This window comes from Nerophis lumbriciformis, linkage group LG09 (assembly GCF_033978685.3).
Source record: "Nerophis lumbriciformis linkage group LG09, RoL_Nlum_v2.1, whole genome shotgun sequence".
NCBI lineage: Eukaryota > Metazoa > Chordata > Actinopteri > Syngnathiformes > Syngnathidae > Nerophis > Nerophis lumbriciformis.
Window position 1 is genome coordinate 11,081,944 of NC_084556.2, and position 22,660 is coordinate 11,104,603.

Consider the following 22,660-nt stretch of genomic DNA (forward strand, 5'->3'; position numbering starts at 1 on the left):
GTCCTCTTGTTGTGGGACAGACTGGCTCGTACATGCATATATGCATCCTCCACTGTTGCCATTTCTAATGCAAAGTAGCGTATAGTTCAAACCCATTTCTGTCAGTAATTTCCATATGGAAGCGCAAAAACTACAACATGGCTTGCGAGGAAAAGCCGCGATCGAAATGGAGACACGTAAATAAGACCGCCCACAAAACGGCGCATCTTATAGGGACAGAAAGCGGCTTTAAGACTCTGGTCCAAATTTTGCATGGATTATGTTTTACAAATAAACACCAATAGATGTTATGTAGACCACAAGAAAGTGTTTTAAATGTGGAATTTTTTTTTTTCATAATATGACCCGACTGCCAAAAATGCTGCCGACCGCAGGCTCTGATTGTTCAGCTTTTGCCGAGAAGGGTCCCTGAGCAGAGCAGAGCAGCCGTTGTGCTTGAAATGCACAAATTATTGTATGTGATAAACTGATATTGTGTCCTCAATATCTCAGTGTGCTCTAAAAATAATTACTGAATGTGTTGTTTTTTAGCTTTTGTTGTTTTGTCCAGAAGAAGTCAAAGTACGAAACTACTTTCTTTTATTAAGTTATATTGCTTTGTGCCAACAACAGATACAATTCCGACATTCTGTTTTGTGCACGCACGTCCGTCTCCGTCTTTTTCTCACAGACATTGCAATTGGTTATTATTATAGCCAGACCTGTGTGTTTATTTTAGTACCTGGTTGTCACGTGATGTCTTCACGTGACAACCTCTGAGGAAGGCCCCATCAGCAACCCCCCCCAGGCCATCCCACCCAAGTCGGCCGCCACAGGACCGCCCAGCACGGGGCCACGGGAACCACCCACCGCACCTGCAGGGATCGGCACATTCCTAACAAAACACTTCTCATTCATTTGAGATTAAGACTATGTCCACAGGAACACGGAGAGTTTAAAAAAAAAACATATTTGGGGTTAAAACGATCTACATCCACACAAGTGTAGTTTCAAAACTGTCTATGTTTACACACAAACGCATACACCTGCTGTCATGCACATTTTGTCCAATCAGAAGCCTGAAAAAAGCAGCAATAGCTCACTTAGTGGCAGTACACCTCCTATTATGTTTATTTTGATATACTTTATATGTACAATGAAATGTACAATATCTTTAAAACCAGCCTGCACGTACACAGAGCCCTGGGAACAATATTAAAGAGCGAAGGCACGCCTGTGCTGCTGAAACCCAACACTCATAGAATTATAACGTGTTTAGCAACATAGTAAGGTATTACATGTGTATTACGGTGAAGTAGGGCTGGGCAATATATTGATATACGCGATATATCGCGGGTTTGTCTCTGTGCGATATAGAAAAGGACTATATCGTGATATTCGAGTATACATTCTCACGCAGTTGCTTTTAGCTGCTGGCCTTACACGTCAGGCTCTTCCCACTCCTTCTTGTGTCTCCTTCTCACAGACAGCAAGCGCACCTTCTACATACGTCACATACTGTCACGTCATACGTCACATACGTATACGCCCTCGCGGAGCAGAGAGGTAGAGGCATGGGTAACGTTAGCTGTGATGCGAGTGGTAATACGAGAGAAAGAAGATGCGAATCTGGTAACAAATGAAGGAAGAATTAATTCCCAAGAAAAACAGCAGGGGGTCCATCATCTGGTGGTGGTTTGGCTTCAAGTGGGAAATGCTGGAAAATGAAATCATCATCTCCATAGAGCTTTTCAACAGATGGAAGCATGTAGTGCTCTAAAATCTCTAGAAGCGTCTGACTTGGGCTATGGAAAAGAAGCACTGAACAGTTGCAGAGTGGTCCAGAGTCCTGTTTTCAGAAGAAAGCAAGTTTTGTATTTCATTTGGAAGTCAAGGTGCTAGAGTCTGGAGGAAGGCTGTAGAGGAGCAAAATCCAAGTTGCTTGAAATCCAGTGTGAAGTTCCCACAGTCAGCAATGATTTGGGGAGCCATGTCAGCTGCTGGTGTTGATTCACTGTGTTTCATCAAGTCTAGAGTCAATGCAGCTGTGTACCAAGAGATTTTAGAGCACTTCATGCTTCCATCTGTTGAAAAGCTCTATGGAGATGATTTCATTTTCCAGCACGATCTGGCACCTGCCCACAGTGCCAAAACCACCAGTAACTGGTGTACTGACCATGACATTACTGTCGTCAATTGGCCTGCCAACTCCCCTGACCTGAACCCCATAGAGAATTTGTGGGGTATTGTGAAGAAGCTGAAAGACACCAGACCCAATAATGCAAATGAGCTAAAGGCCGCTATTGAAGCATCCTGGGCATCCACAACACCTCAGCAATGCCACAGGCTGATTGTCTCCATGCCACGCCGCATTGATGCAGTAATCCGTACAAAAGGATTCCCAACCAAGTACTGAGTGCATTAATTGACATTTTCAAATGTTTGATTTTGTTTTGCTGTTATAAATCTTTTTTTTTTACTTGGTCTGAGGAAATATTCAAATTTTTTGAGGTACGATTTTTGAGTTTTCTTAAGCTGTATGCCATAATCAGCAATATTAAAATAATAAAAGGCTTGCAATATTTCAGTTGATGTGTAATGAATCCAGAATGTATTACATTTTTGTTTTTTTCAAATTGTATTATAGAAAATAAAGGACTTTATCACAATATTCAAATTTTCGGAGACAGTCCTGTATAATCCTGCTGGCCTGAAAGCACCACTTATGTCGAACATGTGACCAAGAACAACACTTGTGTACACTTATCGTAAGTGTAAACATGCAACGTTAAAAGCATGAATACCTTGCTCATTTTGCAAAGCGGACCTTACTTATTATGGCAGTACATCTGTGATAGGGGAGCATTAAAGCGGAGGCATGAGGTCAGACATCTGATGGTTAAATGGTCACCTTGCTAGATACCCAAGTGTGAGACGAACTTGATTGAAAATAGATTTAAATATAATTTTAGCCAAAGTCCGCCAGCTAAAGTTTGTCTAAATCAATTCAAGTACTTCTTTTTTTTTTTGACAGTAAACTTTAGGTGTGAAGCCAAATAAACGTCAATCACACACAGACATCCATGAACATTAGGCAACATGGTGCAAATATCATAAATATACAATCTATAATACAGCTAAGATGTTCACAATTAATAGAGCCTATTAGATTGCTAAAAATGCCAGGAGTTGATCAATTATCAATGATTAACCTGTGTGCAGCATTTTAAACAAATCATCTCAAAATGCATATTTCTTTTTGGGAAAGTTATATAGCTTTGTTGTTTGTTTTTATTGCTGATATTTTTACCGTTCTTTGTTTAAATAAAACATGACACTTTGTTTTTGTCAGCACTGGACCTATACTTGCTTTTAAATGGACAAAAGTTAAATAGTTATTTTGTTTTTGTAACAGCCTAATCAGCAGCACAGTTACAGTATCAATAAATATTTCTGAATGAATGAATCATCTTTGTTAGTAAGCAAATGCCAAAAATATCGCAAGCTGAATTTAAAAGCAGATGGCTAAATTTGAGCCACTAAATAGGTTTATCCTTTATAATCCGATTTGTCAACTTATCGTTAGGAAATTAGTCGACTATCAAAATAGTCTTTAGTTGCAATCCAAGGGAATACATACAGCGGCTTAATTAAGTACCAATTAAAATACTTTTCTCAATTGGCGGCACATTGATGTCCTGTTTTGTTATTTTCAATGCGGCCAGCTCTTAAAAACAGTGTTTCTTAACCATTGTTGGGGCCTCGAGCGCTGCCAAAAATGTCTGTTTCTCAGCTGTGGTCCACTTGGGTCGTAGCGGTACTTAATTGTAATACACTTTTTCACCACTTGTGGCAGTAATGCCAATAACAAACAAAACGTAAAAGTCAACATAAAACATAAAGAAGAAGTCTGGCGCTAAAGTCAAAGAAGTTTCTTAAGAACAAAAATTTTGACTAAAGTGGTGAAGCTGTATTTTACAAGCACTTACATTTTATCGACAGTTTTTTTAAGAAACAAATTATTATTATTTCTTTTTTATTTAGTTAGAATGTATTTTAGCACTGTGTAATTGTACGTGAATGTATTTTTCATTCGTTTTTATGAGTGCTTTCTTTTGTAGTATATTTGATTAGTACTTATTTTTATAATCAGCCTGATCTAAGCCTTGATCTTCATCTTTGTGATTAACACATGCTTTTATATGATTTGACAAGGTTTATTCAGTTTAACTGCAAGTAGGTTAGATATAATTATAGAATATGATTAAAATCAATAGTATGATTACTAATTTAGTGTTAATATCTGTAGTGCAAAAGTTGGGCCCGAGTTCAAAAAGGTTAAGAACCTGTGGTCTAAAACAGTGGTCCCCAACCACCGGTCTATGGATCAATTGGTACCGGGCCGCACAAGAAATTTAAAATGTATTATTATTATTTTTTAATTAAATCAACATAAAAAACACAAGATACACTTACAATTAGTGCACCAACCCAAAAAACCTCCCTCCCCCATTCACACTCATTCGCACAAAAGGGTAGTTTCTTTCTGTTATTAATATTTCTGGTTCCTACATTATATATCAATATAGATCAATACAGTCTGCAGGGATACAGTCTGTAAGCACACATGATTGTATTTTTATATGACAAAAAACAAAACCAAAATAAAAAAAAGGTTGGGGAGCACTGGTCTAAAAGACACAGGTGTGACCTCAACAAAATAATGGTCACATACTTGTGGTGGCGATGCAGTCAAAGCCCACAAAGGCATAGAAGCAGGTGGCGGCACCAGACAGGACACCAGCGAGGCCGAACGGCGCAAAACCACCGGTCCCAAATTGCTCGCCAGCACTAGGTGACAGAAGACATATTGGGTCAAATGCAGGGCCTCTTAAATTGAGAGGAGACAATTATAGATAGAGTATACTGACGTTGCAGACCCGCTTCTGTTGGTGCTGTTAAGGAAACCGTTATAGTCATCCAACGTCAAGTTCCAGTTTGCTGTGTTTCCTTTAACAAAGCCCGAGATGATCACGAAGCCCAGGACCACCAAGTTGATGCCGGTGAAGATCTTGTTTACCAGCGCTGACTCGCTCACGCCAAAGGCCAGGAGTCCTGAGGGCACAAATTTAAACACATTTCAGTCGCCAAAGTTATGTTCCGGAGCGTGGGCTGAGATGTCACCATTCCTGACACCAGTCATCCATGTTCCTGTGTGTCATCCCACACAATAATACTGTGACAAGCATTAAGGCTGGTGGATGAATGCATCACCCAAATTACAGGAGACAACCTTCACCAGGGCTAAACGAACAAATGGTAACATTTTGGTTCTGGACTTTGATTGGTGTGCTGATACTCTTTCATGTAAACAAACATCCTTTGTATCTAAATGATTTTTGGTAATTTAGTTGAATGATTTTGTGTTAATCTAGTCTTAATTTTTCACGACTATCATGAAAGAATGCAGGCACCTCAAGCTGTCAAATTTTTTTCACATGTATTTATTTACGCATTGTCTGGCCCTTTGTGATACACTGTTAAATATGAGCATGTTTTTAACCACTTGCACTATTTTTTCACTAGTCCTCTAAGTTACTATAAAAAAAACAAATAAAATACTGTTTAAATAAAAAATTAGGACTACGCTAATTATCGGGCCGATATGAGAGGTTATGACGCCACACCGATAATATTCAAAAATAACTACGATAACTGATTTAAAAAAAATAATGCTCCAATGATGCGAGATTATCCGTACAATGCTTTTGCTGGGTTAGGGGGGGGAAATCAAGTGCTCCTTTTCTCGGGCTGTAAGCATGTTGTAAATGTTCCTCCGAGTTAATTATAAACACACATGGAGTCGATTGTGTGGAATGTGTTTCATATGAAGACTTTTCGTGTGCAGTTAGCACCAAATGTTTTGCAAATATTCTGCAAGGAGTTAAAAACAAACATTGTGCTTCAACACATAAAACCTTATTAGCCACCTGAAATATCAGCATCGCTACGACAGCGTTTTGAAAGCCTCGGAAGATACCTGATACCGAAGAAACACGTACAGAAAAGAGCGGGGCTTGTTCCTATTGCCGTGGCCTTTGAAAAGTGACAAGAATTTGTCCAGAGAGGACACTGCGATTTCGTCATGGAAATGATGGTGCTGGACCATCAGCCCTTTACCATCATTAAATATACTGTCAGGACCAATCTACACGTAATAGGGGTGTAAAGATTCAATATCTGTGGTTGCTAATACAATTCAGGGACAATATAATTTTTTTCCAAAATTATACAATCCTCAACAATGAGTTGAAATCGATTTAGTAACTTTTTATTAAAAAAATCAAGCAGTGTGACTGAAATGAATACTGAATACTGGACACTGCAGGTGCAGTTTTCTCTATTCCTGTTATTTCTTGTCAGGGAATTATGTATAAATTAATTATGGATTCAAACCAGCAAGTTAACCACAATTAATGGCCAATGTATTCACATCTTATTTGAATAAAGTGCAACCAACACTTTAGGTTGAATTAACAAGAGGAAACCTTTTCTGCTCACATTTTAAACATTCAAGCAAATTCTAATAAAAGTACATTAACCAACATTTTAACAGTAGATTTACCTACTAAATTAAATTCCCCAATCCAGCAATACATATATCTGTGCGACACTGACCACCCGCCACATTCACCTTCACGTACATTCGATGTGCCCACACCGTAGACGGGAGTGGGCGACGGCTCCTCTTTCCTAACCAGAGGTAACACAAGCCGGTGAAAAAATTTAACAGAGCAGCCGTCAGAGTCGACAAACTGTCGCTGCCAATTGCTAAAGCTAACAAAAACAGTTCCTCACTGAAGTCACACGTCGCTTGGCAACGGAAAACGCCTTTTAGAAACCAACACACACTGCTCTTATAAACTTGTCTCAACTGCATAAAACATTATTTTTTTATTTTTTTTATTAACGCATTAATTACTTTTCCTAGTAATTATACTTATTAAAGAGTAATTCCGTTAGTATTTAAATTTATTTTTTGGTTTCGTAACAAATTTTCAGAACACTGGTAGTTTACAGTAATGTGATGTCAGTGTTTCCCACACATTCATTTATTTGTGGCGGCCCGCCACGAAAGAATTACGTCCGCCACAAATGGATTTTTCGGCTTTTGACTCGCTCGACCACTCATAAAAGCAATGGGACTGTCTATGAATGTACCTTGTAGTTACAACTCCGGTGCAGTAGGTGGCAGTAGCCTACTATGCATTGTAACTCCGCCAATAGCACTTAATTCACCTGGTGGGCCAGAAGAAGAAGAAGAAGAAGAAGACGACGACGAAGTAAAAGAACGGACCGACCAGATCAAAATACGAGGGTAATATAGGTTATAGGTAGATAGGTTATAGCTGCATCGCTCGCAGCTCGTCATATATTCAACATTAATCCGCGATTTCACCGAGCGTTTCACTGACGGTGAGCAGCCTGACGCTGCTTCATTAACACCGCCGCTGTTTGACTCGGGGCCGGGGCAGACGCACGTAGTAACAGTCAGCTGTTACCATACCAACGAACTAACATGTCCAGGTTATAACCCTGTTGTCAATAAACACACGTGGAGACGGTGCTTTAGATACTGCATTTATACTGAAGCTAAATTGTCCACTGTCCACTGCAGCATGTGAATGCAATAAAAAGAATAAAATCTGAGCCAACCAACTGTTAAAATGTTGTCCAGGTTAATGTTTTGGCCATTAAAGGCCCTTCATTTCAAGATTTCAACTGTGATCAGGCTTTAAACAGGTGGCTGACCTGTTCAGATGGGTGTAACTGCTACTGGTCAAATAATGTGAAATAGCATTTAATTTTACATGTATGCAATGCCATTTAAATGTAATTATAGATAATAATAATAATAATAAATACTGTGTAGTGTTGTAAATAGTCAACGGGAAGAATTTTAGTAAGATATAAGCCATGAGCACTACACAGCCAGAAAAAAACCTAGGCAGGACAAGTAAAAATATTGGGGCAAGTAGATTTGAGAAGTCGGGCAAGTGGAAAAAAACCTTAACGTTGAACCCTGCATGTGTTGAGCTGCTGCCGCTTAAGGTTAGACGGCACTGTACATAGACCGGTTCTGCTTGTTAGTAATAAATTCTAATGTTGGATGTTCACTCCTTCACACAGATGAGTATAGAAAAATATTTTCAATGGCCGAAAAGGGCTCGACTTGGAGAGGAGGTAGGCCTACAGTCCGGACCACAGGAGGTATTATCAAAACGTTGTAGACACTTAGAAATCTCATAAGGAAAGTGAACAGACGTCCATCAGTGTGAAAATTAATTTGCTTCCAATACTTCCAGGCTTCAACTAGTGCCGCAGCTGTGGCAGCTGGCGCAGCTGAGGTAGTAAGAGAGGGTGAGGAGGAAGGGATAGTAAGTACGCAGGGAGATGTTGTAGGAGAGGAGGAAGACAGGCAGCATGTAGAGCCAGCTAGGGCGGAGGCAACAGGTGAGACTCAGCAAACACTGAAAAATAAAGCAGGGTCAGATCAGAAATGCACTTTTCTCATGAAAAGGGTCCTATTTTATATTCTTATGTGCCTTATAGAGAGGACCACGACAAAACATAGAGCGACTGGTTTCGATCCAGAATGGCTAAAATGCCACAATTTAAGTCATGGCTGTATAACACCCAGCATGGTAAGCTCCAGTGTCTCCCTCTTCTCTGGGGGAGGGTCTGGCGAGCGAGACTAGCTCCAGTGCGACCTGTTCAGCAGCAGCAGGAGGAGGAGGAGGAGGTTGACTGACTGTGGCAGGACACCTCTGCCTCTGTTTCACTTTATGTTGCTGGTAAATAATATGGTTGTAGTAGTAGGCTAAAGTTAAATGATTTAGTATGCACTAATTAAAGGGGCAGAGCTTTAAGAGACATTTTAACTTTTATATTTTATAAGATATATTTTTTGTAAGAACCACAATTAATAAATATATTTCAGCGAATAACTAATTGTTCAAATCTGTATATAAATATGTACATAAAGTGTTGTAATTATATTCCAACTCCGCGTTCTTCTTGTTCATCGCCGCTGCCGCCCCCCGACCACACCACCACAAATAGATGCCTGTCCTGGGGAAACACTGGATGTTGACATTAAAGTAAACACTCTGCATGTGTAGTTTAAAATACCGTTAAATACCATTTATCGCCATTCGGCCTAAAAATCCCGGGATATCAGTTTTGGTTCATATCGCTCAGCTCTTGTTACGATAGAATAAAAGTTCAACGATAGCTAATGTAAGCTATTAATAGCTCACAACACAAAACTCTAATGCGCACGCACCTCATAATGTACGTCATTACGTCTTAAAACCTGTACGTGGGTGGGATATTAAGCTTAAAACACTTTGGAAAGTTAGCGCACTTTAGGCATCTTTGTAAAGGTTGCAAATAGTCCCTTTCTATATAAATGTAATTACAGAAAGGGACAAGCGGTCGAAAATGGATGGATGGATGGATAAGTTATCAGCTATTTGATTTGATTTGATTGAAGTTTATTTCGAACATGAATGCAGTTTCAACATGATAAATCAAACATTTTCCATGTCTCTTTACAACATGCTCGAAAAGGAGGAAGAAGCAAAACTTCTATTGAAATCTGTCTTGAGAAGCAAGAAGTTATCTGTATCGATGGGGCCTATTTGGCCTTAGATCTAATAGTCTAATTGCACAAGATCCCTTTTTATAACGTACTTAGGACTCTTGGCTGCAGGTGGAACGTGAGATAATAGAACAATTAGTTCAGGTACTAGTGAGTAGAGACTCTTCATAGGCGACAGATTAAAAACATTTTGTACACCATGGACAAGCGGTAGAAAATGGATGGATGGATGGGTGTTGTACTTTGTAGGTGTCTATATCCAGTCTGGAGCCACTCTATTAAATTACATAATAATTACCTCCATTACAGCAACATGACTGCCAATTGTTAGCTGCTTTTATGTATGTACACGTGCTCCGGGCGTCTACGTGTGTATGCGCACGTGTGTATGCGCACGTGTGTACGAGACGAATTCCTTGAACCGGCAACATTTTTTTATTCAAAATAATTAGTATTTGTAAAAGAATATCAACAAGAAAATGAAACCACTCAATAGTTTTATAAAAGCTACTGAAATTAATTTTCTACCTAAAATAACATAACATCCATCCATCCATCCATTTCTACCGCTTGTCCCTTTTGGGATGCATTCGGGCAGAAGGCAGTGTACACCCTGGACAAGTCGCAGGACCAACAGAAATAGACAAACATTCACCCACTAGGGCCAATTTAGTGTTGCCAGTCAACCTATCCCCAGGTGCATGTCTTTGGAGGAGGGAGGACCACGACCCCACTCCCAGTGGTCACCATGACGTAATAACATAATTTACAAAATTTGCTATGATATGATTTTCTTTAAAAAGGCTACTAAATGTGCAAATACATTTAAAAAACAAATATGTTATTAATTAGTATTAACATATTTTTGTATCATTTTGCCATATTTTCAAATGTTGCTGCTTATTGTACAATGTACTTTTAAAGACTTTTAATGACTTATTTTATTAAAACAAATCTAGCATCTTTTTCTGGTGTTATTATAGAATGTACTCGTGTTTAGAAACTACTTCTGTCCCTCGCTCTCTGTGACGAAAAAGGGCAAGCTGGAGCAAACATGACATCACACTTGCTTCGCGCTGCTGCTTTAGTTGGGCTTTCTCTCCTTATAAGCCGCCACTGTCCTCTTACAATTCGCACATTTAGTAGATCGCTGGAGTATATCTGAGATGTATCAAAGTTGCGTCCACATCGCAGACATGCTGACTACGCTCCAGACGGTTTTGGCAGCGCTATTAGTGTTGCCAATCAACCTATCCCCAGGTGCATGTCTTTTGAGGTGGGAGGAAGCCGGAGTACCAAGAGGGAACCCACGCAGTCGCGGGGAGAACATGCAAACTCCACACAGAAAGACCTCGCACGCACGCACGCCCGCCCGCCCAACCGCCCGCAATGTTGAACATAAGTCGCTGATGTAAACAATGTTGCCCCCATCAGCACACCGCTTGGACCACTCATATTGACGCCCAACACCGGTTCTGGAAGTAAGTGGAAGAGTGTGGTATAAAAGAAGTAAGAGTGTGGGCAAATTAAAGTAAGAGTGGGGCAAAATAGAAGTCAGTGTGTGGTCAAAAGGAAGTAAGAGTGCGGTCGAAAGGGAGTAAGAGTGCGGTCGAAAGGGAGTAAGAGTGCGGTCGAAAGTGAGTAAGAGTGCGGACAAAAGGGAGTAAGAGTGCGGTCACAAGTTATACACAACTTTACTAAATTTACTACAAGTTAGGTCATATACTATATGATAGTCTATTTCAATTTATTGACATTTGATTATTTGTATATCATATACTTGTGTGTGTGTATATATATTGGAGCCCCTGCCTCGAAAGAAAATAATGTTTGCCTTGGTGCCCTTCCCACTTGCATTGGTGCCCTAAAATATGAGCCCTCTTTAAAGGCAACACTTGCCTTGACCTTAAAAAGTAAAAATTTGAGGCCTGTATATATGTATACATCATTTGTTTCTGGTGGTTTTGTAAAATGTAGTCGTGTTTAGAGACTCTTAACTTCTGACCCTCGATGTCCCTGACAAAGAGGCAAGCTATAGCAAGCATGACATCATACTTGCTTCGCGCTGCTTCAGTTGAACTTTCTCGTCTTAAAGCCACCACTGCCCTCTTAATATTTGCACATTTTGCAGATCGCTGTCCACGGGTATATCTGGTTACGTCAACATCGCAGACATTCTGACAACGCTCCAGCCAATGGCGTGCGTCCGGATTTGGCAGCACTTTTTTGGTAATCAGTCTTTTTTCGGTGGTTGAGTTTTTGGTACATCACTTGTCAAGAGTGTGTAAATAATAAGCTATGTATTTTATATATCCATTCAAACTGTAACAACCTGTTGGTGGTAATGTTTAATGTTTGTGTGGTTTGGATTTAATGTCAGTTTTCCCATGTTTGCAAACACATCGTACGTGCCTGAAAGGTGGTTGGCGGAGAATGAGGAAGTGTTGTTGTGTGTCCGACAAGGAAACGCAGACTCATGGAGACGAAAGTGAGTACACGGGAGGTAAAAGCTCTTGTTATCATAAGTTTGGCAATAAAAGTTAAATACAGTGTCAGACTTTTGACTTCTTCTGGGGGTACCAATACATTATATTACTTTAATTTGTTTTTAACGTAAAAAAAACACCTTATTTTCAAGGTGTGGCGACTATGAAATAATTGTGGCGGTGCGCAACCTTCAGTTACATTAAGAGGAAATCCTGAATATAATACATATTAATATGCATATTGATTATGTTTTTGAATAGCCAAGCACCACACAATTAAATTCAACTAATTTCATCACCTTTGTAAAACAAGAACCTCAAACAATGTGGACTTACCAGTAAGCAGCAGCACCAGTATGAGGGCAAACAGGTCGGGGTACTCCGCCAATACTTTTCCAGGCACCTTCATGGTCATGGAGGCTTTAAAGAAGACAGAGATCTTCTGCTCTACGAGATTGTCGAAGGTGGAACTCCACGCACGGGCCACACTCGCAGTACCTGCAGGGAGGCCAAGAAGGTAGTGTAGGTAGAAAGGAGAGTGGAGCTTCATAGTTGTGAAGAGTGAAGAATCAAAGTTTACCTATCACATAGGAGAGTATGAGGTTCCACCCAGTGATGAAGGCCCAGACCTCGCCGACTGTCACGTAGCTGTAGAGGTATGCTGAGCCCGTCTTGGGGACACGAGCTCCAAATTCTGCATAGCATAGGCCGGCCAACATGGAGGAGAGCGCAGCGATGAGGAAGCAGAGCACAATGGCGGGCCCGGCTTTCTCTCGGGCCACCTCGCCGGCAAGCACGTAGACACCGGCGCCCAGTGTGGAGCCCACCCCCAAGGCGATGAGGTCTAGGGTGGACAGGCATCGAGCGAAGCGTGACTCTTCGCCGGAAAAGTCTAAAGTGCGGCGGCGCAAGAGAATTTTTCCAAAGCGGGACAGCATGCTGGCCATACTTGCTGCAAACGTGTGCTGTGTTTTTACTCTTCTTGAGTGTGTGTGGGATTGACACAAGGTGTGGACAAAATTTTAAACAAATGGCGAAGGTGAAGCTGTTTGATGATTGGTCTGTCAGCGGAGGTGTGTTTCGGGGCAGGACGAGGCCGGCAGACCTGTGGTCACTGTATTGTGCAGTGATGGCTTAAGAGCTGTGAATGAAGCAAAGAGAAAACAAGAGTTCACTATTCAGCAAATGCGGCAGTTTCTCTGTGCTTGGCAGCGTGCAGCAGAGATTATTGCATCCTTGCTCTCCAGTTGGAAATATTTTTTCCAGGAGAAGCTGTTGCCGCGGCTACTTGCATGAGGCTTCTGGCCGTGAAATAATACCCACACACAGCAACCTAACTAAATGTTCCCACCTTCACGACTACTTGCCTAGTTACACATAATGTCTCCAAGGAGGAGGATTCCAAAGCATCACCCACCAGGGAAACATTCTCTTCGGTTTTGGCAACTACGAACAAGCAGATTATAAGGTTTGGAAATGCAGGCTGCAGTTACGCAACTTCCAGGTATTCATACCTCCACCTCTTTGTGGACATGACACAGCACAGCCTTTTAAGTTAGGTTTGGCCTCGACAAAATAAACCTGGCATAGCGCGCATTGTGTTTAATAAAACAAGACCAAAAGATTTCCGCCTCCACGGGGAGAAAGGGTCCCCTCTACTACTAGAGTTGTGTTTACTCAGTAGCTAGAGATGCGCAGAAAGAGGCCTGGGAACACCACAGGCAGTGCAGGGAACGCATGGTTTAATATCTGCAAGCTAATATCAACAGAAGAGAGGAAAACAGCAGCTTGATAAGACAAAGCAGTCACCTGAGGAGAAACGGGATGAATACACAAATAAATCTGTAATAAAAAGACGCTTTACCGAATGTAAACTCTCTGTGTAACCCAAGAGCAGGTGGTTGCTGACTATTTGGAAAATTAGGTCCGCTTTTACTCTCTCTGCCCTTGGAGGGTGTTTAGCAATCAAGTATCTCGAGGGAAAAGTGCGAAGGACAACAAAGGACGAAAAACATGTGCCAAATAAGGCAGCTCACAACACAACACATGTGACCGTGTCCATTGCAGCGTTCTGTTGTTTGTATTTAGGGACACACGGATCACCTGACGTGGTCAACATAACCTTTGACGTCGACTGACGTGAGTGCCCATCCCACAACGCGTGCTGTGAGCGAAGTACCAACTGCGGGTTAATGACCCCAGTGGTACATTCCAACTAGCAAAACCACTGTAATGTCATGCTGTGGCAATTATGGACTGAGGGGAACATAGTTAAGTGTACGAAAAATAGCCGAAATAATATGCAGTGATTGTTTTGCGGACCTTTATAATAATTACCAGTATACAGTCCATGGGGCCTATTTGGCCTTAGACCCAATAGTATATTTGCACAAGATTCCTTTTTAAAACATACAACTCTTGACTGCAGGTGAAAAGTGTGATGCTAAAACAGGACGTTCAGGTACTAAAAAGTAGACTCTCCATAGGCGAGAGATCTTTATTTTTTAGTACACCGTGTTGTACCGTGTATGCGTTTCCATACAGCATTGAGCCACTCCACTAAGTTACACAATAATTAACTTCATTACAACAAACAACATCCCTGACAATTGTTAGCTTCTCTAGGACTGCTTTTAGGTATCTTTTAAAATAGATGCAGCACAAAGTAATTTCATCTGCAAAATACTATACAACTGCTCCAACTGTGTTGACTACCGATTAACATTTGGCCCAAATGATCCTTGTGACGCCATTTGTCAATGAAATCGCCAAAAATTTCAGTAAAACATTCTGGGCGATATACTGCTTGAAATTGCATGCTTTTTAAACTTTAATAGTATCTATTATTGCAACAAATATTACATTTTTTTATACTTTCCAAACATTTTTGTCTAAATAAAAATAAATACTTAAATATCTGCTTGACTTATGATGTTACAGCAAACTACCCATCAAATTAATAAAAATGACAATACATTTTACCGTATTACTGTAAATTGAAAAAAAATAAAAAATGTTGGCGTTAAAATTTGCATGGTCAAGATTGTACCACCTCTGCCTCAATTTGAGCCAGGAAAAACCCTGTTTATATGTATATTTTCACCAGAAAATATATCGAGATGTATATCAAATATCGAGTTTAAGTAAAAATATATCAATATATACTTCTTCGTTCATATTGCCCAGCCCTAAAACATTCCCGAGTCCAGTCCACTCAATCAGTTTAATGTTATTATTTCCGTGAAACAGTGTGCCAACATGCTTGAAAAACGACAGGAAGGCGTTGAGTAAAAAACATTACTTTGAAAATTAAAAGTACTATCGTCTTGTGCCCTTTTAAATTGAAAAGTCTGTGTTAATCATCATAATCTTGAAGCAAAGTAGACTGCAGTACTTGGCTGCAACCAGCAGAGGCACTGTTGATATAGCGTCCAGGAGGCTAAAATGTTCATACATATTAATAAATATAATGGTAACAATCGACAATACAATAATTAAAAATGTGAAAATAAATCGACTTATTAGACTTAGACAAACTTTAATGATCCACAAGGGAAATAGTTCAACAAAGTAGCTCAGTTACAATGATGGAAAGTGTAAGGATGGAAAGGACAATGCAGGTATAAATAGACTAATATAGCGATTAAAAAATCTAACATATATACGAATATATACATAATATGTGTACAGAATAATATATATATACAGATATATTATATTATGTATAATTTAATCAACATGGCAGCGGCTATAAGAGGTTGAGCATAAGTGAAGTGTTATCAAATACCCAGTCCTTGATCTAAAATAATCCTTTTCCAAATATTTATTTTGAATTAATTTGGAATCTTTAATATAGTCTAATCAGTCAATAGAATAATCAAACTAGTGAGGTGCAGTGTTACCAAAAATCCTGTTCTAGACAGAACAATCAGAATTTTCCAAATACTGTAGATATTTTGTGATCACTTTTTAGTCATCCTTTTCAATGCTAATTTGAAACATTTTCTGGTTGCTGGTTATACTAATGTACTGTATTTGCCACAAAGATTCAAAGCCTCAAAGAGCTCTGAAATGTGTGTAAATAGCGTTAGGAAGTTCAGGTCACAGACAAAGAGGATAAAACAATATTTCCACTTCAAATAATGTCTAATTTTGGTACACCTTTTCTGGAGCATTCCAGACAAAAAGTTGTCGCAGCTATTTTAAACATTTAAACAATATACCCAACAAATCAAAGCGTGGCCAGACTGTTAGGGGTATCAAAGCTGTTATCCTGTCTAGTACAGTTACTGTCAAACAATGAAAAGCTCAACAGAGAGCTATAAGATAATAAACATTGGATAGGATATCGGTACATGTTCCCACACTGTAGAAAACTTGACTTAATAGACTTGCAGTTCTATATGATGTCTACTGTATGAGCCCACTTGGTTACAGCCAAGTCCCACCTTGAGCCTCTTCCGTCATGTGGGCAAATAGCTAATCTTTTTCTTGTGCTTTTCACATGGGCTCTACCGCCTTATGCAAGTAGAGCAGGTTGTGGGGGTGTGGCTTTAGGAACATAGCTTCGAAAAACCAGTACACCCGGAACTAAATGCCTCAATGCCCCAATGTATGACACTACACGACTACGACAATTTCCTCATTTTGATATCAAAACAGTCACAAACTTTCTTGCATTTCCTGCTTTTCACAGGGCCGTAACAGCTGCCGCAGACTGTAATGAGGATTAACTGAAAAAGTCACATAAAACGTGATAACCTAATTCTGGCTTGCAGCTCTCCTCCAATCAACTAGCAGCGTAAACGGCGTGTATCAGTTATTAGGTGAAAGTAGCCTATCTGTGCTTTGTTGCTGTTATAAAATTATTAGGTGAAAGTAGCCTGTGCTTTGTTGCTGTTATAAAAGTAAGCCTACAATATCTAGTTGACATCCTGTCATGTAATGAAATCCACTCAATACATCTTACATGTACATGCAGTGACGCTTCTAGGTAAGCGTTACATTTTTCAAACGAGAAAATATAACAAGAACAGCACCAGTGGCTTATATTTTCAAAGTGTTTATATATTTCTCACAATTACAAATTATATTGAATAAAAAAATGCTCATTGGTCTAAGGAATCTGTTTGGCGTTCATGCTTGTTTCGTGCACATACACAAAAGCAGTCCAACTTAGCAACTAACAATTCGCAGCCATGTTGTGTTTCGATAGAATAGATTTGTTGATAGCTAACGTTAACGATCCAGAACGCTATCATTAGCCAAGAAGACACAAAGCTAATAGGTGTACACATGTTATGTACGGACATAGTTACATCATTACGCGCTGAAAGCCACAAAATGGTGGAATATATTCAAAACACATAGGAAAGTTAGTGCACTCTAGGATTTTGCGTAAAGGTTACAAACAGCAAGCACCTTTTAGTGGGGACCCACTAAATTTTCCAAGGGACCCACTCAAATTACTACCTGTGGGTCCCGTGGACCCACTACAATGAAAACCTATCACAGTATGTACCTTAACCAAATATTACGACAAACAATGGCAGCAAATATACTTTCATGCAAATGCATTAAGTGTCAATTAAACTGTAGTTTTAAATCAGCATGTGCAGATTAGCCATAATAGCTCATTAATTTAGCAGTCAGATGCTATTTGCTATGAGTGCAGAAAAAATAAAATCTGAATCAGGGTTCTAATTTATTCAGAGTCTGAATCGATTCACAATTTTCAGAAATCTACTGGATATCTTTTAAAAAATGTTTATTACTATTACAGAATACATTTTTAAAAATATTACTTTAGGCCATGATGAAGAAACGCGTTATGGCAAGCAGAATATATATATATACACTGTATATATATATATATATATATATATATATATATATATATATATATATATATATATATATATATATATTTCAACTATTTACCTAAAATCGATTCATTAATCGCTTACTAAAATAATATATAAATATCTAGAGCCATACAACATATATTTAGGTAAATAGTTGAAATATATATATATATATATATATATATACGGTATATATATATATATATACCGTATATATATATATATATATATATATATATATATATATATATATACATATATATATATATATTTCAACTATTTACCTAAAATCGATACATTAATCGCTTACTAAAATAATATATAAATATCTAGAGCCATACAACATAACAAATTTGGCACTCGTGCACAGCGTAGCAGTCACAAAAACTACGTAGATCGCTCTTCTCGCCAGTTACATAACATTCACCTTCAATAAAATTATTCAATAGAAAGACTTCAAAATAATTTGCTAAGTAAAAAAAGATGTAAATATGATATATACAATAAGGCCATCTCGTTTGTTTGATAAAACACACATTATTTACCATGAGAACTGTATCTTCAAACCACATCTTATGTATGTTGGTGCTGACTTGAAAATACATTTAACTTGACTGCTTATTACAACACTAGGGGAACAGCTCTATATTATGAGTTTGAGAGACCCTGGTCTAATCCAAACAGAAAGAACATCATGTTCAGTTGCCCAAAAGACTAAACATCCACTGCAAAGAGCTAATGTGACCTTGTGTAACCCATGTAGGTGGATCAGAACACGCCTGAGTGACCATCTCCAAAGCACACTTCATAGGTCACGCCAAGAGCATGCTTTGAACCACAACGTATGTTTGTATGTGTAAGATGCGCTATGGCTTATCATAAAGGCTCTGTGTGTTTGCGCAAGAACGTTTGAACTTGTGTACGTACGTCAGCCACCGATCCGCCTGAACCAAACAACCCTTTCAGTCACTAGACTGGAGACAAGCAGAGCGGGCCCAAAAAAGTGTGCTCAGCGGGAAATGGAATGCAACTATACGAATAATCTGTTCACTCTCCCGTGAACGCCACTCGGTTGCTGACGCCCCAAGAGGAAATTATAATTAAACAAAACTCTACAATAGAGAAAATTCAATTTCCTGTATCTTCACTTAAATGCCATTTTGGACTTTAACATGAGAGACTTGTCAAAGTAACAAACAAATATTAAAATAATGAAATAAGTTTTTCCGGTCTTACTGGACACTTTGGAGACTAACATGAAAGCATGTATTGCTCACTCAACAATAGTTCATTAATTTGTATTTCTCAATATATCTGTTTTGCTGGTCATGTTTTCTTGCCCATTTTTTCTCTCTCACACAGCGTCGATAAAAATCACACGGCAAATTATATGATGGTGCAGTACTGTGGGAAACAGTGCAGATATCTTGAAAACAGACACATCAGAGGTGTATTTATACTGACGCCAGATAACATTCCTTTGTAGTATGTTTGTATTAATATTAAATATATGTTGCTATCAAGAGGACGACATGGGAGAAATCTGATTAGACGTTGAGTAAATGCTTTGAGGCAATGTATTTTCTTTGCCACATTGTTGCGCCTTCTGCATAACTGTACAATGCTTTCACACTTGGAGTGGAATCAATACCACCAAAAGTCAAGACATGCTCAGCCCTGAAAATATTTAGCTTTTTCAATCAGTCAAGCCTTGCTACTGCAACGTAGAATTTTATGAATGAAAGTCTAACTAATGTTGTCTACAAAATACTACACCATTTTGTGACAACTACGACTCTCACTAACCATTAACTAAACTAGATCATTGACACTGTGAAGCCAAAGAGCCAATGACATCTCTAATTTTAACGTGTGACTGTCCTCTTTCGCTTTGATTTGTTCAAAGCAGAGAATACATGCACCAAACCTGACCGCTGAATCATGGATCAGGTGAATCCAAATTAAAAAGTCAAATTGCAGCTGGCAAAAATGTTCCCAGTCACGGAAATTAAGGGTGGTGAGCACTTCTCTTACATAGTTTGTGTTCAACTTTGCCTTAAATCATTGTATAAGCGCACACTGTAATGCAGGTATAACAATGTATCATTGTCACTACAAATGATATCACTAAACTGAGTTATACATGCATTAAATCAACAAACTGCCCCTGCCATAAAACAAGCAATAATATTTGCTGTGTGCCAACAGTTGGCCAGAAATTGCAGAACCACAGCCCTTGTAATATAATGTGTACAAAACACACGTTGTACTTAACCCTTTTCCATTGCAACACAATGATGAGTCATGCCTTAATTCAGTAACTGTACATTGTGACCAACAACTAATGAAAATATAAATTTCCAAGCTCGGCAATAGTTAATCATTGTTTTTAATTGTTTCTTTAGGACTTAGTCTAACTATTATTTGACTATAACCTTGTGGTTGGAGTGTCTGCCCTGAGATCGGTAGGTCGTGAGTTCAAACCCCGGCCGAGTCATACCAAAAGACTATAAAAATGGGACTCATTGCCTCCCAAGCTTGGCACTCAGCATCAAGGGTTGGAATTGGGGGTTAAATCACCAAAATGATTCCAGAGCGTGGCCACAGCTGCTGCACACTGCTCTCCTCACCTCCCAGTGGGTGAACAAGGGGATGGGTCAAATGCAGAGGTTCATTTCGCCACACCTAGTGTGTGTGACAATCATTGGTACTTTAACTTTTTTTTTTTTTTTTTAACATATGGCAAGTTCACAACCTTCACTACACTAATATTTTTGAATGTTAAAGGAGTGTTAAAAACCATGAACAACTTTGACGATATTAACCCCACAAATCATATATTTTACGACATTTTACTTTTAACATGTCTGAACACCGGCTGATGCAACACACACATGGCGGTAGCCCTGACAGCATTGTGGGCGACATTAACCGGAAATATGAATCACTTTAATGGCATGCATCTTGTCCAGAAAAGCAGATTAATATAAATTAAATTGTTCAAACGTTTAAAATATGTTTACTTAAGATATTTACCTACCCATTAGGGCTGGTGAGGGATCTACGGACGACAGAAATAGCAGCTAGCTACGTGGCTCAACGTGGTACTAATGGTGCTTTCACTGTTAACCAAAGAAACGTAGGAGTTTTGAAATGTTGTCGAAGAGTTACAACTAATATATAGGAAAATCACACATAATGCAGTGTACTTATTATTTTAAAGGTTATAATAGGCATGTGTTCATTGATCTGGAGTACCACCTTTGTTAACTGACAGTTACGATATTTACGTTATGGTTGACAGTCCAAAACGTATCCTGGCATCAGATGACCCGTTGTCCGTCCTTACAGCGTATGATTCACTCTTCTTGTAGCACAGTGACGACAAACTGTGTAATAAACGAATAAGCACACACAAATTAAGCTGTTTTTCCATCAACACTGGTGTAGATGGTAGAAAATCCTACTATACGTGTAGTCTGTGAAAGTAGCATTACAATCACCCCCACCCCTTAGCAACACCGCCTTACTATAACTAAGCCATATGTCGGTGTGTAGTACCAAAACAATGAATGAGAACGCCACATTAACTCGGCGGATAAAGACCTAAACCACTACCCGAATAAGCTTAGGACACGTTCATCCTTAAGTTTTTTGTTTTTTCTTACGTTTTTTTCCCGAACGGGCATGAACGCTATTACGTCAGCTGATTGGCGCTCAAATTGTAAATACAACTTCCGAGTCGTTGCAGTTACAAAAACGGGATCAAAAAGACAAAACACGTCAATATTATTGTATTAAAACCACATTTTAGTCTCCCCCTTAATATAATCTTCCCATTCTTAAAAGGAGGAGCATCGCGTGAGTCAACCGCCAAATGAGTTGTCGTCGCCATGTTTTTTTTACAGAGTAAGTCAGAGAAAAAAACAATTGTTCTTACCTTTCAATACATGTGGGCTTAAAAACGAAAGAAGCGAATAGAAGGAAGATTAGTGAGCGTCGTTGTTGCTGATGAAATATATCGAAGGGCGGAGAGAGTGCATGTGCTTTTGATCCGCTTCATAGAGGGTGGGTGTGTGTATAAACAATGTGACGTCATAGGAGGCGGGGCTTTCCATTCATGGTTACCTTTCATAGTACGATAGTTGAAAAGTATGAAGTAACATACACTAATATGTAAACATATATAAAAATGAACAACGAGATCAACTGAATATGCCAGCGTTTTGACATGGTAGCAATGTCCATATAAGGAAATGCGTGTCAGGCGCCTCCCCCTTCAAAGCTATCTTTGGTGGAGGCAAAGTTATTATCTATCTTTTTTAGATCTATTGTTGCTTAGGATATGATTGATTTATTAATTGATTGAAGGATTTAAGAAGTTTCTATGGGAAAGGGTTTCATGACAGTTTAGATTCACTGGTACAAGGTCAATTAAAAAGAAATTATTAATTATAATTGAAATCCTTTTTGAACTTATATAACATTCAGGTAGAACACAGTTCTATGTAGAAAGTAACACTTAAAAGATAAAAAATACTGCAAATAAATAAAACAAATTAAAAAAAAAAAAAAGTAAAATGATAGGATAGGATAGATGTTTGATTTATATAGGTTAGTAAGGTAAAGTTTTGTACCTGACAAGTAGTTTATAAATACACATCAGA

The 22,660-nt window shown here is 38.9% G+C and overlaps 1 protein-coding gene across 3 annotated transcripts in view; it reads right to left on the minus strand.

Moving 5' to 3' along the window:
* Positions 1-22,080, minus strand: part of slc7a3a (solute carrier family 7 member 3a) — a 37,888-nt gene extending 15,808 nt beyond the window's left edge. The window contains exons 1-5 of one of the 3 annotated variants that reach the window (XM_061962587.2): positions 21,934-22,080; positions 12,710-13,270; positions 12,466-12,627; positions 4,911-5,094; positions 4,715-4,830 (exon numbers count right to left, since the gene is read on the minus strand). In XM_061962587.2, coding sequence (XP_061818571.2) covers positions 4,715-4,830; positions 4,911-5,094; positions 12,466-12,627; positions 12,710-13,076 — 829 coding nt within the window. In that variant the 5' untranslated portion in view covers positions 13,077-13,270; positions 21,934-22,080. Of the gene's footprint in view, positions 1-4,714; positions 4,831-4,910; positions 5,095-12,465; positions 12,628-12,709; positions 13,271-21,033; positions 21,208-21,283; positions 21,487-21,933 lie in introns of those variants that run through there. The other 2 variants (XM_061962588.2, XM_061962585.2) reach the window with 2 other exon arrangements.
* Between the last annotated feature and the right edge of the window lie 580 nt (positions 22,081-22,660).